This window comes from Prunus avium, chromosome 2, assembly GCF_965620075.1.
Source record: "Prunus avium chromosome 2, drPruAviu1.hap1.1, whole genome shotgun sequence".
In the NCBI taxonomy this organism is placed as follows: domain Eukaryota; kingdom Viridiplantae; phylum Streptophyta; class Magnoliopsida; order Rosales; family Rosaceae; genus Prunus; species Prunus avium.
The window spans coordinates 42,916,646-42,930,853 of NC_142285.1; the positions used below are offsets into that span (position 1 = coordinate 42,916,646).

Genomic DNA, 14,208 nt, shown 5'->3' on the forward strand with positions numbered 1-14,208 from the left:
ACTACATATTGCAGAATGAATGGTAATTATTATTTTTATTTCATCAAATATTTAAATACAGATTATTCACTAAGTAAATAGTAATTAAAACATAACTACTAAATAAAGTAATTAAAAAAGAGAAATCAAGATTATGCTATTCAAATGGTATAGCCGGGCGGCTATACTTTTTAAAATTTTCTTTTTTATTCAATAAATAATATCTTAGCCTTGTCTAAATACTTTCATTAATGATTACGTTTTAATTATTATTTCTTTAGTGAATAATTAGCATTGAATATTTTAATAAAAATCCTAGAAATTTAGTTTTAGTACCCAAAATACTTTAGCATTCCAATAATGGATTTTAGCCTCGAAAAAGGTTTGGGAACAATTTTGGAAGCTAGGGTTTTTGGTTCAAGACTTGGATTTACACAAACTAATTTTGTGAAAACAAAAATTTAAAACAAAGTCCACAATATATATATATATATATATATAAAAGAATTAATTACTATTCATTAAGTAAAATATTTAAATATTCACTAAAGAAATAATAATTAAAAATAATTACCAATTAAAGTAATTAAAAAAAAAGGCTATGATATTACTTAATTACATATATTAAACTAAAGAAGTTGACCCAAAAATGAAAGTAAAGAAACTAATTTTACATGTTTAAAATTAAAATAATGACAATAATAATTTATTTTTTTGGTTTTTGTTTTTAAAAAGGCCATAAGACCTCTCTCGACTAAATTTCGTCGGCAAAAGTCTATCCCGACGAAAATTCATCGGATTAGACTTCTCCTGACGAAATTTCGTCAGGAGAGGTATTTTCGTCGGGGCAAGTCTTATACCTTTGCCGACGAAATTTCGTCGGGAGAGATTTTATTCAAAAATAAATATAAATTTAGTATCTTTTAGGTCCAATAAATTTTCTTCTAAGTAATTAAATAACATCTTAGACTTATTTAATTATTATTTCTTGAGTGAATAATTAAATACTTTAATTGACATAATGAATGGTAATTATTATTTTTATTTCATCAAATATTTAAATACAGATTATTCACTAAGTAAATAGTAATTAAAACATAACTACTAAATAAAGTAATTAAAAAAGAGAAATCAAGATCATGCTATTCAAATGGTATAGCCGGGCGGCTATACTTTTTAAAATTTTCTTTTTTATTCAATAAATAATATCTTAGCCTTGTCTAAATACTTTCATTAGTGATTACGTTTTAATTATTATTTCTTTAGTGAATAATTAGTATTTTAATAAAAATCCTAGAAATTTAGTTTTAGTACCCAAAATACTTTAGCATTCCAAGAATGGATTTTAGCCTCGAAAAAGGTTTGGGAACAATTTCGGAAACTAGGGTTTTTGGTTCAAGACTTGGATTTACACAAACTAATTTTGTGAAAACAAAAATTTAAAACAAAGTCCACAAAAAAAAAATATATATATATATATATATATATATAAAAGAATTAATTACTATTCATTAAGTAAAATATTTAAATATTCACTAAAGAAATAATAATTAAAAATAATTACCAATTAAAGTAATTATAAAAAAAGGCTATGATATTACTTAATTACATATATTAAACTAAAGAAGTTGACCCAAAAATGAAAGTAAAGAAACTAATTTTACATGTTTAAAATTAAAATAATGACAATAATAATTTATTTTTTTGGTTTTTGTTTTTAAAAAGGCCATAAGACCTCTCTCGACTAAATTTCGTCGGCAAAAGTCTATCCCGACGAAAATTCATCGGATTAGACTTCTCCTGACGAAATTTCGTCGGGAGAGGTATTTTCGTCGGGGCAAGTCTTATACCTTTGCCGACGAAAGTTCGTCGGGAGAGATTTTATTCAAAAATAAATATAAATTTAGTATCTTTTAGGTCCAATAAATTTTCTTCTAAGTAATTAAATAACATCTTAGACTTATTTCATTATTATTTCTTGAGTGAATAATTAAATACTTTAATTGACATAATGAATGGTAATTATTATTTTTATTTCATCAAATATTTAAATACAGATTATTCACTAAGTAAATAGTAATTAAAACATAACTACTAAATAAAGTAATTAAAAAAGAGAAATCAAGATCATGCTATTCAAATGGTATAGCCGGGCGGCTATACTTTTTAAAATTTTCTTTTTTATTGAATAAATAATATCTTAGCCTTGTCTAAATACTTTCATTAGTGATTATGTTTTAATTATTATTTCTTTAGTGAATAATTAGTATTTTAATAAAAATCCTAGAAATTTAGTTTTAGTACCCAAAATACTTTAGCATTCCAAGAATGGATTTTAGCCTCGAAAAAGGTTTGGGAACAATTTCGGAAACTAGGGTTTTTGGTTCAAGACTTGGATTTACACAAACTAATTTTGTGAAAACAAAAATTTAAAACAAATATATATATATATATATATAAAAGAATTAATTACTATTCATTAAGTAAAATATTTAAATATTCACTAAAGAAATAATAATTAAACATAATTACCAATTAAAGTAATTAAAAAAAAAGGTTATGATATTACTTAATTACATATATTAAACTAAAGAAGTTGGCCCAAAAATGAAAGTAAAGAAACTAATTTTACATGTTTAAAATTAAAATAATGACAATAATAATTATTTTTTTTGGTTTTTTTTTTTAAAAAGGTCATACGACCTCTCCCGACGAAACTTCGTAGGCAAAGGTCTATCCCGACGAAAATTCATCGGATTAGACTTTTCCTGACGAAATTTCGTCGGGACAGGTATTTTCGTCGGGGCAAGTCTTATACCTTTGCCGACGAAATTTAGTCGGGAGAGATTTTATTAAAAAATAAATATAAATTTAGTATCTTTTAGGTCCAATAAATTTTCTTCTAAGCAATAAATAACATCTTAGACTTATTTAATTATTGTTTCTTGAGTGAATAATTAAATACTTTAATTGACATAATGAATGGTAATTATTATTTTTATTTCATCAAATATTTAAATACAGATTATTCACTAAGTAAATAGTAATTAAAACATAACTACTAAATAAAGTAATTAAAAAAGAGAAATCAAGATCATACTATTCAAAGGGTATAGCCGGGCGGCTATACTTTTTAAAATTTTCTTTTTTATTCAATAAATAATATCTTAGCCTTGTCTAAATACTTTCATTAGTGATTACGTTTTAATTATTATTTCTTTAGTGAATAATTAGCATTGAATATTTTAATAAAAATCCTAGAAATTTAGTTTTAGTAACCAAAATACTTTAGCATTCCAAGAATGGATTTTAGCCTCGAAAAAGGTTTGGGAACAATTTCGGAAGCTAGGGTTTTTGGTTCAAGACTTGGATTTACACAAACTAATTTTGTGAAAACAAAAATTTAAAACAAAGTCCACAAAAAAAATATATATATATATAAAAGAATTAATTACTATTCATTAAGTAAAATATTTAAATATTCACTAAAGAAATAATAATTAAACATAATTACCAATTAAAGTAATTAAAAAAAAAGGTTATGATATTACTTAATTACATATATTAAACTAAAGAAGTTGGCCCAAAAATGAAAGTAAAGAAACTAATTTTACATGTTTAAAATTAAAATAATGACAATAATAATTATATTTTTTTTGTTTTTGTTTTTAAAAAGGCCATAAGACCTCTCCCGACGAAATTTCGTCGGCAAAGATCTATCCCGACGAAAATTCATCGGATTAGACTTTTCCTGACCAAATTTTGTCGGGAGAGGTATTTTCGTCGGGGCAAGTCTTATACCTTTGCCGACGAAATTTCGTCGGAGAGATTTTATTCAAAAATAAATATAGATTTAGTATCTTTTAGGTCCAATAAATTTTCTTCTAAGTAATAAATAACATCTTAGACTTATTTAATTATTATTTCTTGAGTGAATAATTAAATACTTTAATTGACATAATGAATGGTAATTATTATTTTTATTTCATCAAATATTTAAATACAGATTATTCACTAAATAAATAGTAATTAAAACATAACTACTAAATAAAGTAATTAAAAAAGAGAAATCAAGATCATACTATTCAAAGGGTATAGCCGGGCGGCTATACTTTTTAAAATTTTCTTTTTTATTCAATAAATAATATCTTAGCCTTGTCTAAATACTTTCATTAGTGATTACGTTTTCATTATTATTTCTTTAGTGAATAATTAGCATCGAATATTTTAATAAAAACCCTAGAAATTTAGTTTTAGTACCCAAAATACTTTAGCATTCCAAGAATGAATTTTAGCCTCGAAAAAGGTTTGGGAACAATTTCGGAAGCTAGGGTTTTTGGTTCAAGACTTGGATTTACACAAACTAATTTTGTGAAAACAAAAATTTAAAACAAAGTCCACAAAAAAAAAATATATATATATATATATATAAAAGAATTAATTACTATTCATTAAGTAAAATATTTAAATATTCACTAAAGAAATAATAATTAAACATAATTACCAATTAAAGTAATTAAAAAAAAAGGTTATGATATTACTTAATTACATATGTTAAACTAAAGAAGTTGGCCCAAAAATGAAAGTAAAGAAACTAATTTTACATGTTTAAAATTAAAATAATGACAATAATAATTATTTTTTTTTTGTTTTTGTTTTTAAAAAGGCCATAAGACCTCTCCCGACGAAATTTCGTCGGCAAAGGTCTATCCCGACGAAAATTCATCGGATTAGACGTTTCCTGACGAAATGTTGTCGGGAGAGGTATTTTCGTCGGGGCAAGTCTTATACCTTTGCCGACGAAATTTAGTCGGGAGAGATTTTATTCAAAAATAAATATAAATTTAGTATCTTTTAGGTCCAATAAATTTTCTTCTAAGTAATAAATAACATCTTAGACTTATTTAATTATTGTTTCTTGAGTGAATAATTAAATACTTTAATTGACATAATGAATGGTAATTATTATTTTTATTTCATCAAATATTTAAATACAGATTATTCACTAAGTAAATAGTAATTAAAACATAACTACTAAATAAAGTAATTAAAAAAGAGAAATTGGTTCGATCCCTGCTCTCGTACGGAGTCACCACTTTGGCCAACACTTTACCCCTTACGGGCCGACCCGGTGTGAGTGGGGATTAGTCTGGGTTGTGGTTAAGGCTTAAAGGTGCCACTCATAGTTGGGGCCCATCCAGGACCACCTCATGGTTCAGACCAAAAAAAAAAAAAAAAAAAAAATCAAGATCATGCTATTCAAAGGGTATAGCCGGGCGGCTATACTTTTAAAATTTTCTTTTTTATTCAATAAATAATATCTTAGCCTTGTCTAAATACTTTCATTAGTGATTACGTTTTAATTATTATTTCTTTAGTGAATAATTAGCATTGAATATTTTAATAAAAATCCTAGAAATTTAGCTTTAGTACCCAAAATACTTTAGCATTCCAAGAATGGATTTTAGCCTCGAAAAAGGTTTGGGAACAATTTCGGAAGCTAGGGTTTTTGGTTCAAGACTTGGATTTACACAAACTAATTTTGTGAAAACAAAAATTTAAAACAAAGTCCACAAAAAAAAATAAAAATATATATATATATATATATATATAAAAGAATTAATTACTATTCATTAAGTAAAATATTTAAATATTCACTAAAGAAATAATAATTAAACATAATTACCAATTTATGTTGTTATGTTTTGTTTGTTATATTTTAGCAGTATCTAATGATATTGCTCTGCGCCTTGTTGCAGTTGCCTACTTGTCCTGCTGCAATGTTTCTTGGTGATAGTGATGGACAGGGGATGAGTCTTGTAATGTATTTCAAAGTTTCTAAGAATTTTGATAAAGACATCTCTCCTCAATTCCAGGACAACATCAAGGTAACTTCATTTTGTATGCAACTTCATCCATTTGGATAGGCATGTACTTTATTCTGATGTACTCTCCCAGATGGAAATGTGATCTTATGTTCTATTGGAACACTTAGTCTGTTGATATATTTGAATGATGCTTTTAGAAAATGGTTGACAATGAGACGGAAAAAGTTAAAGGATTCGCAAAGGACTCATTGTACCTTTTAGAGAAAGACTAAAGATCTTGGCTGGGGTGGTAAATCCTGAGGATATCGGTCGGAGTTCTGCTGAGAAGAAGCTTGTACATGCATATAAGGACAAACCAGTTCTTTCACGCCCCTAGCACAATTTGTGCAAGGTAAATATTGAACATTTATGTTGCTGAGTGTTAAGAAGATGAAACATAAAAACCATGTTGTTTGACTTTATCAAGCTTTTTCACATGCAGGGTCCTAACTACTTTGAGATTGATCTGGACATTCATCGCTTCAGCTACATATCAAGGAAGGGTCTTGAATTGTTTTATGAACGTCTTAAAAAAAGGAATAGCCGAGTGGCGATACTCTCTTCTAAAATATTCCATTTATGGAGTATAACCAGGCGGCTATACTCTCTTTTAAAATATTCTGTTTATGGCTTATAGCCGCACGGCTATACTTTTAAATATTCTGTTCATAGAGTATAGCCGAGCGGCTAGAGTTTAAAATATTCTATTTTACAAGTATAGCCGAACGGCTATACTCTTTAAATATAACAATAAAAATCTGGATTTCTCTATAGCAAAGCCGAGCCTTGAGATAATGAATCAATTAGACATGGTATGTATTTACGTTCTAGCTTTGTTCCTCTATGTGTGCTTAGGGTTGAGAGAAAATGTATGCCTTGTTTCTGTGTTGCATGTGTATGTAAAGTGATATAATGATGTTGCTTATCTTTTTAGGTGCCCTTTGTTATATTATCTAAATATATTTGAATATTTAAAGAATATAGCGGCGCGTCTATATTCAAATAATAATATAATTACTAATTGTTGTAATTTAAAAAGCCTAAGATATTACTTAATGATATATATATATATTAAATTAAAGAAGTCGGGCAAAACATAAAAGTAAAGAAAGTAATTTTATATTTTAAAAATAAATAAATAAAGAGCAAGAAGACCTGTCGCGATGACATTTTGTCGGCACAGGTCTATGCACGCAACTATTTTCCGGATTAGACCTCTTCCGAGGAAAGTTTCCTATGCCGACTAAATATCTTCGGGAAAGGTCTAATTCGGCGAAATTGCGCCAGGATAGACCTGTGTCAACAAATGTTCGTCGGGGGAGGTTTTTTTAAATAATAAGTGTAAACTTAGTATCTTTAGGTCAGTAAATTTTTATTTTAAATTTTCTTTTTAGTAATTCAATAAAATCTTAGCCTTATTTAATTACTTTCATTAGTAATTATGATTTATTTTGTGAATAATTAGTATTAAATATTTTAATTAACTTCATAAATATATTTCTTAATAAATAGTAATTGGTTTTTAAATTTGTTTCTTTAATAAAATACTTAAATACTAATTATTCACTAAGTAAATAATAATTAAAACAAACTACTAAATAAAATAATTAAAAAAGGGAAATTCAGATTATGATATTTCAAGAGTATAGCCGTGCGGCTATACGTTTAAAATATTATGTTTATGGAGCCTTACCAAAACAAATTTTTGTCCCAGTGCTAAATTGAATCAATAAATTTGTGATCATGAAAATACTCTAGTAATTCACTGACTCACTTGAGAAGTTATTTTATTACTTACTAGCCTCTCCGCACGCGCTTCCGCACTTGTGAGAGGCTTTTTTTTTTAAAATTAAAATTTATTTTAGAATTAAAAAAGATAATGGGTAATTGTGTTCCATAAAAATAGGCCATTATCTTATTTTTCTTATAATTTTGATTTTTTAAAATATGAAAAAATGTGAATTTACCATATTATCCTCATTTAATTAATAATTTAAATTCTTAATGTTTGCATTAACCAAGGGCATTTTTTGGTATTTTGAATATTTCACCATTCTCTGCATTTTGCTTTATATATATAGATGTACATATCCACATGACATGTTGATGTGATTTATCAAAATTTTCTCGGTCACATCCTCCTTTCGCAATAATCTGGAACCGTTCTCTTGCCATCTCTATGGGATCTGTTACAAGGCTTTCTCCATTCTTTCTGGCCAAAGAACCCTTCTTTGAAGTGAACACTTCGTCACACATTCTGGGATTTCAGCACCTAAGACACGCAGTTATGCCATTGAAGGTATAAAAATCGTTACAAAATTGGGAAAGGAAATATAAATCATGGGTGCTGCAAGCAACCATTACTTCCATTTGAAGAATCTCCATATTAAAAAGTGAAAATGGATAGGAAATGACTTGGGCTGCCACGCTGCCATCTCCTATGGTGGAATGCAGACAAATAGAGAGTATAGCCTTATCTTAGAGAAGTTGATCGGGTCGCGGTGTTTTCGTCTTTGATTTGATTTTACTGGCTTGAATTAAACACACCACATTTTCACAGCCAATTCTTAATCTTATTGATACGTATTATAGAGTTTTAGTAGCAACTCATATGTTAAGTTTGATTTTATTCTTGGTTTGCGGAAAAAAGCCGACCTTAATTATGGTGGGTTCAATCAAAATCGTCTCGCCCACGAAGCTCTCGATCGATTTGCCATCCTTGTTGGACTTGTTTTGCTTTCTGCATTTCAAACATTCCCAATCGCTTCTTGAAGAAGCACATGACAGGTGCTTCTCCAGAAAGCGCTTCTATGACCCAAAAGTGCTTCTAAATTTTTCTGCCAAACGCTGTCAGAAGCGCTTTTGGTTGTCAGAAAGCACTTAAAACTGTTCCAGAAGCACTCCCAAACGGGCCCTTAATTCTCATCGACCGAAAATAGCCACTGAGGCCGAGAATGTCTTTTCACAAAGCCTAAATTGCATGAGGGCCCATGGACCTCATATTATTAGCACCATTCGCCAACATTTGTTTACTTTTAAGTTTTATTCACTCACCCCATAACAATATTGAATATTCTATATCGAGCTAAATAACCAAACAAATATGCAAAGTCTTGGTCCACTGCTGCCTTCCCCCTAAGTCCTAACATTTCTATCGTGCTTATATTTGCCTCTTTCTCTCTCTCCATCACCAAAAAAAAAAAAAAAAAAAAACCTTCCAAACTCTCAAGTCTCTTATCAATGGCTTCTGCCACCATAACATTCCCAATCGTCATCACCACTGAGTCTCTAGACTCCCTCCTCTCTCACCAACCTCTGATAAATCATTTCCAATCTTCACTTCCCACAGTCTCAGCTTCTCTATGTTCCCCAATCCGCCAAAGCTACGACGTTTCACCCTCTTCCTCTCTCCTCCTCATGCCCTCTTGGTCCTCCTCCCCTTCTCTCCCCTACTTAGGAGTCAAGCTCGTGACCTACTTCCCACAAAATTCCGCGCTAAACTTACCCGGGGTGCACGCAAGTTACGTGCTTTTCAGCTCCACAACTGGGCAAACCTTGGCCACCATGGACGGAACCGCACTGACCCTTTACAGGACTTCTTGTGTTTCTGCCTTGGCTTCGAGGATTTTGTCCAGAAACGACAGCCAAGTCCTGGTGATGATCGGTGCAGGTGCTTTGGCACCTCATTTGATCAGAGCCCATATCGCGGCAAGGCCCAGTTTGAAGAAAGTGATCATATGGAACCGAACAGTGGAAAAGGCCAGAAATTTGGCTGAGAAAATGCAAGAAAGTGTGGCATTTGAAGGGGTCTGTTTCGAGAGCAATGGATGCTTGGATGAGGTGGTTGGGATGGGGGACATCGTCAGCTGCGCAACGAATTCGGAGGTGCCTCTTGTGAAGGGGAAGACGCTGAAGGCAGGGGCGCACTTGGACTTGGTTGGATCTTTCAAGCACTCAATGAAGGAGTGTGATGACGAGGCGATAAGGAGAGGGAGAGTGTTTGTTGATAATGAGGCTGCGTTGGTGGAGTCAGGGGAGCTGGTGGGTGCGTTTGAGAGAGGGGTGATTGGGAAGGCAGATGTTTGTGGGATGCTGGTGGAGTTGATCAAAGGAGAAAAGGCTGGGAGAAGAAGCTGTGAGGAGATTACTGTGTTCAAGTCAGTTGGTTCTGCAGTTGTGGATATTCTTGCAGCACAATTGGTCTATGAAACCTACATGCAGCAAAATCAGTAATACTTGCTTACACACAAATCGCATTTTCCTTTTGAAGTTTTGAATTCTGGTCTTTGTTCCTCAATTTGTACTTTGAGAACACAATCAGTGAATAAAATGCAACACTATGTTTTATTATTATTATTGGTATACAACAGCAAAAGGAAAATGCATTATGTTGTATACCAATCCTAAATTTAGGACAGATGCACGAAGTATATTGAGTTCGGATTATAAAAAGTAGACCAGCCAGTTGATCCCCAAAGAAAGAAAAATTACATTGCTAAAATCACACTCAGTTCTGCAGATAGTTCTTACATTGCTAAGATCAAGTAACACACTCTCATCCGCCGAGAAAATAAATTTAACTTCAATAAATCAAATCGGTTGAAACAAGGCCAATGAGGAAACTTATTACTTATTTGGTAAAACTCATGAACATTCTAGTTGATCAGAAAAACGCCTACCAATACTAAGTTCTCTATGTCTTTGTTAAATCACAGCATTTCTACTTTGAAGTTACTTCTGCATCCACTTTCTATGGCATTAGACCAAGCAGCAAGATGAGCAAGTTTAAAAAATAATGTACAAGGTTGAGTCGAGAGTCGCAAAGCTTAGAAAACAATGAATTTCCATAATCATTAATTGCAATTAACAATACATGACCTGGTGGACTGTGCATGAAATTTTCGATCCCCCTCCTCACCTGTTATATTCAAACCTCTGCAAAGAGGCACAAGGAAGAAACCAGCTAGAATCAAACCAGAAGATGACACTTGACAATGTTGATAAAGTTGGCATTCGTTTTTGCTAACTTTGTTTCACTGTTTGTGGTTTGTGCTGGATCCTTGGGAAAAGTAGATCATTAAGTTGTCTCTCAGCACTGTACTCAGAAGTGGCCTGAAAAAAAACCGGTAGACAGGGTAAACGTAGGCATATTGTATTTCATGGTTCCAGAAAAGCAATATAGGAATATGCACCCACATTTGATTGTGCTTCAGAGGTGGTACATGAAATATTAAACCTCATAGTTTAAAAATAATTGGCATACCCGTGTATTAAGTGCAAATCGCAATGTCTGGACTTGTGTCCCCGAGCAAACCCTTAAGTCAAATCCAAGGGAATCTACACCAATAAGTATTGCCTCCTGCAATAAGATACAGCAACGATTAATCATTTACAGATTACAATAGTACAATATTCATGAAAAAATTTCACAAGATTGCAACAGATGAAAAATAACATCCAGAAAGCAGAAAACAGATTTTTCCCACTCGTACAAAATCACATTAAAGCCATAGCGGATGAAAATGATGATTTCATATATCACAGAAGTTGGGCATTTCAATGTAAAAACAACCTTTCTGAACCAAACATGTTTTGAAATGCTTCAAAATTGTACAAAATTGTGCAAAATCTACAGCCTTTCCGAAAAGATTTGGAAACTTGACTACAATGTTTGAATGTTACCTCCACTTGAAGACCCTTTAGTCTCCAACATAGGGACTTGAGAGCTTGTGTGGTCTTTTCTCCACCAGCATTCAAACGAGAAATAATTTTAGCTGCCGAGTGTGCAATGGCATCGGGTTGAGCTTTTACAAAATCTTCTACTTCAACAACAGTCTGGAGAATTATAACCAAAGATTAATTGTTAAAAAGAAATTGAGCAGCATTTACTTGTATAACAAAAATACAACTAAAATCCGTACACAAACCTGATTTCCATGTGATGAAAACAGCTGAATCTTAACCATCTCCAGTTTGTAAAATGTAGTCCCATTTCTCGATATTTCATCCTTCTTGTTCTCCAATTCCTCTGCTTGGACTGGACTATCCTTGGAAGATCCTGCTTCATGGCCATTAATCCTAACAGGATCTTCTAAATCTTCTTCTACGATACTCCCTACGCCATCATTACTAGATTGATGATCAGACATATGCTTTTGGATGACAGAATGTTCTTCAATTAATGCGGGCCTTATAAGGCCTTGAATAGCCAAACTAGCTGGAGCCTGCTCCGCCCAATCTATAGGGTCATCAGAAGCAACCTAAAAAGTAAAAACTATGAGAAACTTTAAGAAATGATAACTTCACCAAAGACCATAAGTGGGATACAATTGCAACTAGAGTTTTCAAATAAGGAAAAGGCACACCAAGTGAGCAAATAAAGAGCACAATAATTTACCCTTATTACCAAAATAAAAGCACAAGAATCAAATATTTCCAATACGGTATAATAAGAAATACTATGTCATGTCATCTTAAAGTTCAATTGCCTAAGAGTACTCCTACATCACCACACAGTGGGGTGAGAAATTACAATTCAAAATTACCTCAGTTAGCTTCTTGGCAAAATACATTGGGTGAGAATAACGCATAGTCTCCAGTTTTGCCCAGTCTCCAAGAGATTTGTCAGAATCATCCATATCGTCTTCATCTTCATCTTCAAGAACAGCAACCCAATCCTATACAAGAATCTATTATATAATCAGAAATGTCTGACAACTACATCCATGCATTCAGATCTAGAGAGACAAAAACACAAGACAGACCGAATCATAGTCACCATCTTCTTCATCATCATCCTCATCATCATCATTATCATCTTCAACATCACTATCTTCATCTTCAATCCCATCCATTCCAAAATCAATTTCAGGTAACTCCATCTCACTGATCATTTCCATAGTATCTAAGCCAATAATAACTTGCTGCATCATTATAATAACCCACAAGACTCCATAAGAAAAACTCCCGAGAAAAACTCCTGAGAAAAAAACTGCTGCTAGAATGCAATCATTTCTTCAATTTATTATTAGTAATCATGTTCTTGTAATATGCTTATGAAAATTGCATACCACATAATTATTTTCTGAAGTTAGGGATTGCATAGTGTCTTCACTATCCTTCACTTGAAAGTAGATATCTGTAACATGATAAAACAGATTAGAACTTCATTTTATGCAAGGTCCAATGTATGACGAGAAACTCATACACTTGACTTACTTCCATGTTCATCAGTTACATAAGGCAAATCTGGACAGATAATATTTTCATGAACTTCGTCGTTTATCAAACTTGAAAACATGAGCGTTGATTTGCTGTTAACCTGAAAATGTCACACTATGGGCAACATTAGCTATGCAAAACCTTGATACAAGAATGAGCAGCATAGTGCAGAACTATCAAAACACCAATAAGTGAGCATATAAATAACACAAGTGTATATATTAGAATTCAAATATTCAAACTTGGGTCTACTTATTAGACAGGGAATAATACAATCACAATGTACTACCTCAATAATGGTCCGAGCAGATTCTGCAGCTGTAAGTCTAGCAGTTCCATTAGTCTCTAATTTGGACTCAGCAATATCCTCAAATGGATGGTATTGTGGCCTCCCATTCGGCTTTATAGGCTCCGAACCCGGCCCTAACTGCCCCAGGGATGCTCGAATAGGCCTGTTCTTTACAAAATTGCTCCTTTTTGCAACTGAACCATTCTTTGACCGTCGAATTCGACTCCTGCATATCAGTCTTAGCAAATTTATGCATTTTCAAAGCTGTGAAATTCAAGCTAGTTAACTAGCAAGAAAACAAAAAGCTCAGCTGCTCAACAATAAAAATCAAATTAGTTAGCGTACCGCGGCACGCCAAAACCACCAGAGCACGAAAGGCGGCAAGAAGTGACGTGTACGGCTCCGGCCGCGTCCTCCGAGCTACGCGTTGGACGATAAGCTACAACAACAAAAGAAACGATATAGAACGTACTGTTTGGCAACAGAGAAAACGCAGGAAAATGCGAACAGAAAATTCAAAGCTTAGAACTTTTGGCTTAATTGAGCTTTTGAAGTAAGGCGGGGGAGAGAGGGAGTTACAAGTCATGGAGGTGGAGGGGCAGAGCTTTGCACCGGCGTGGAATCGTACGGCCATGGCTGACTCGATCATCATCATCGTTCCTTGTCGTCCCTTTTAGTTAATGCAAGTGTGAGATCCACAAAATATCTCTCTCAAGAGTCTGAAAGGATGAGGTGCTCTTTCTTTGGAGTTTGGCTTCTAAATGGCTTGGATTCTCTGCGGTCGCGAATAACGAAAGCGTCTGTTATGAAGCTAAAGCGCACCGTTTTGTGCAGCCAAGGAAATACTATTAA

The 14,208-nt window shown here is 32.3% G+C and overlaps 2 protein-coding genes across 3 annotated transcripts; one reads left to right on the forward strand and one right to left on the reverse strand.

The window, feature by feature from the left end:
• Positions 1–8,984: 8,984 nt before the first annotated feature.
• Positions 8,985–10,196, forward strand: LOC110767574 (NAD(P)-binding Rossmann-fold superfamily protein). The gene has a single exon (XM_021971154.2). The coding sequence runs from the start codon at positions 9,087–9,089 to the stop codon at positions 10,077–10,079; it is 993 nt and encodes a 330-aa protein (XP_021826846.1). The 5' UTR covers positions 8,985–9,086; the 3' UTR covers positions 10,080–10,196.
• Positions 10,197–10,672: 476 nt separating this feature from the next.
• On the reverse strand, positions 10,673–14,113 carry LOC110767576 (uncharacterized protein At3g49140-like). 2 transcript variants are annotated; one of them, XM_088249040.1, is made up of 11 exons: positions 13,936–14,113; positions 13,702–13,795; positions 13,357–13,594; positions 13,065–13,167; positions 12,917–12,984; positions 12,611–12,769; positions 12,392–12,523; positions 11,774–12,106; positions 11,529–11,681; positions 11,110–11,205; positions 10,673–10,958 (listed from the first exon to the last, which is right to left on the reverse strand). In XM_088249040.1, exons 1-11 carry the CDS (start codon positions 14,009–14,011, stop codon positions 10,869–10,871), a joined length of 1,542 nt encoding a protein of 513 aa, XP_088105166.1. In that variant the 5' UTR covers positions 14,012–14,113; the 3' UTR covers positions 10,673–10,868. The 2 variants fall into 2 exon arrangements, with proteins under 2 accessions (XP_088105166.1, XP_021826848.2); XM_021971156.2 differs by having other exon boundaries at positions 13,357–13,582; positions 13,936–14,111.
• Positions 14,114–14,208: the final 95 nt, after the last annotated feature.

What these genes read in the sequence shown, in the direction of transcription:
- LOC110767576 (XM_088249040.1), bottom strand. Translation starts at nt 14,011, where the DNA reads ATGATGATGATCGAGTCAGCCATGGCCGTACGATTCCACGCCGGTGCA. An exon ending in CCCCTCCACCTCCATGACTT is followed by an intron (nt 13,796 to 13,935) that starts GTAACTCCCTCT and finishes TTGTTGTTGTAG; the next exon opens with CTTATCGTCCAACGCGTAGC. An exon ending in AAGATGGTGACTATGATTCG is followed by an intron (nt 12,524 to 12,610) that starts GTCTGTCTTGTG and finishes ATTCTTGTATAG; the next exon opens with GATTGGGTTGCTGTTCTTGA.
- LOC110767574 (XM_021971154.2), top strand. Translation starts at nt 9,087, where the DNA reads ATGGCTTCTGCCACCATAACATTCCCAATCGTCATCACCACTGAGTCT.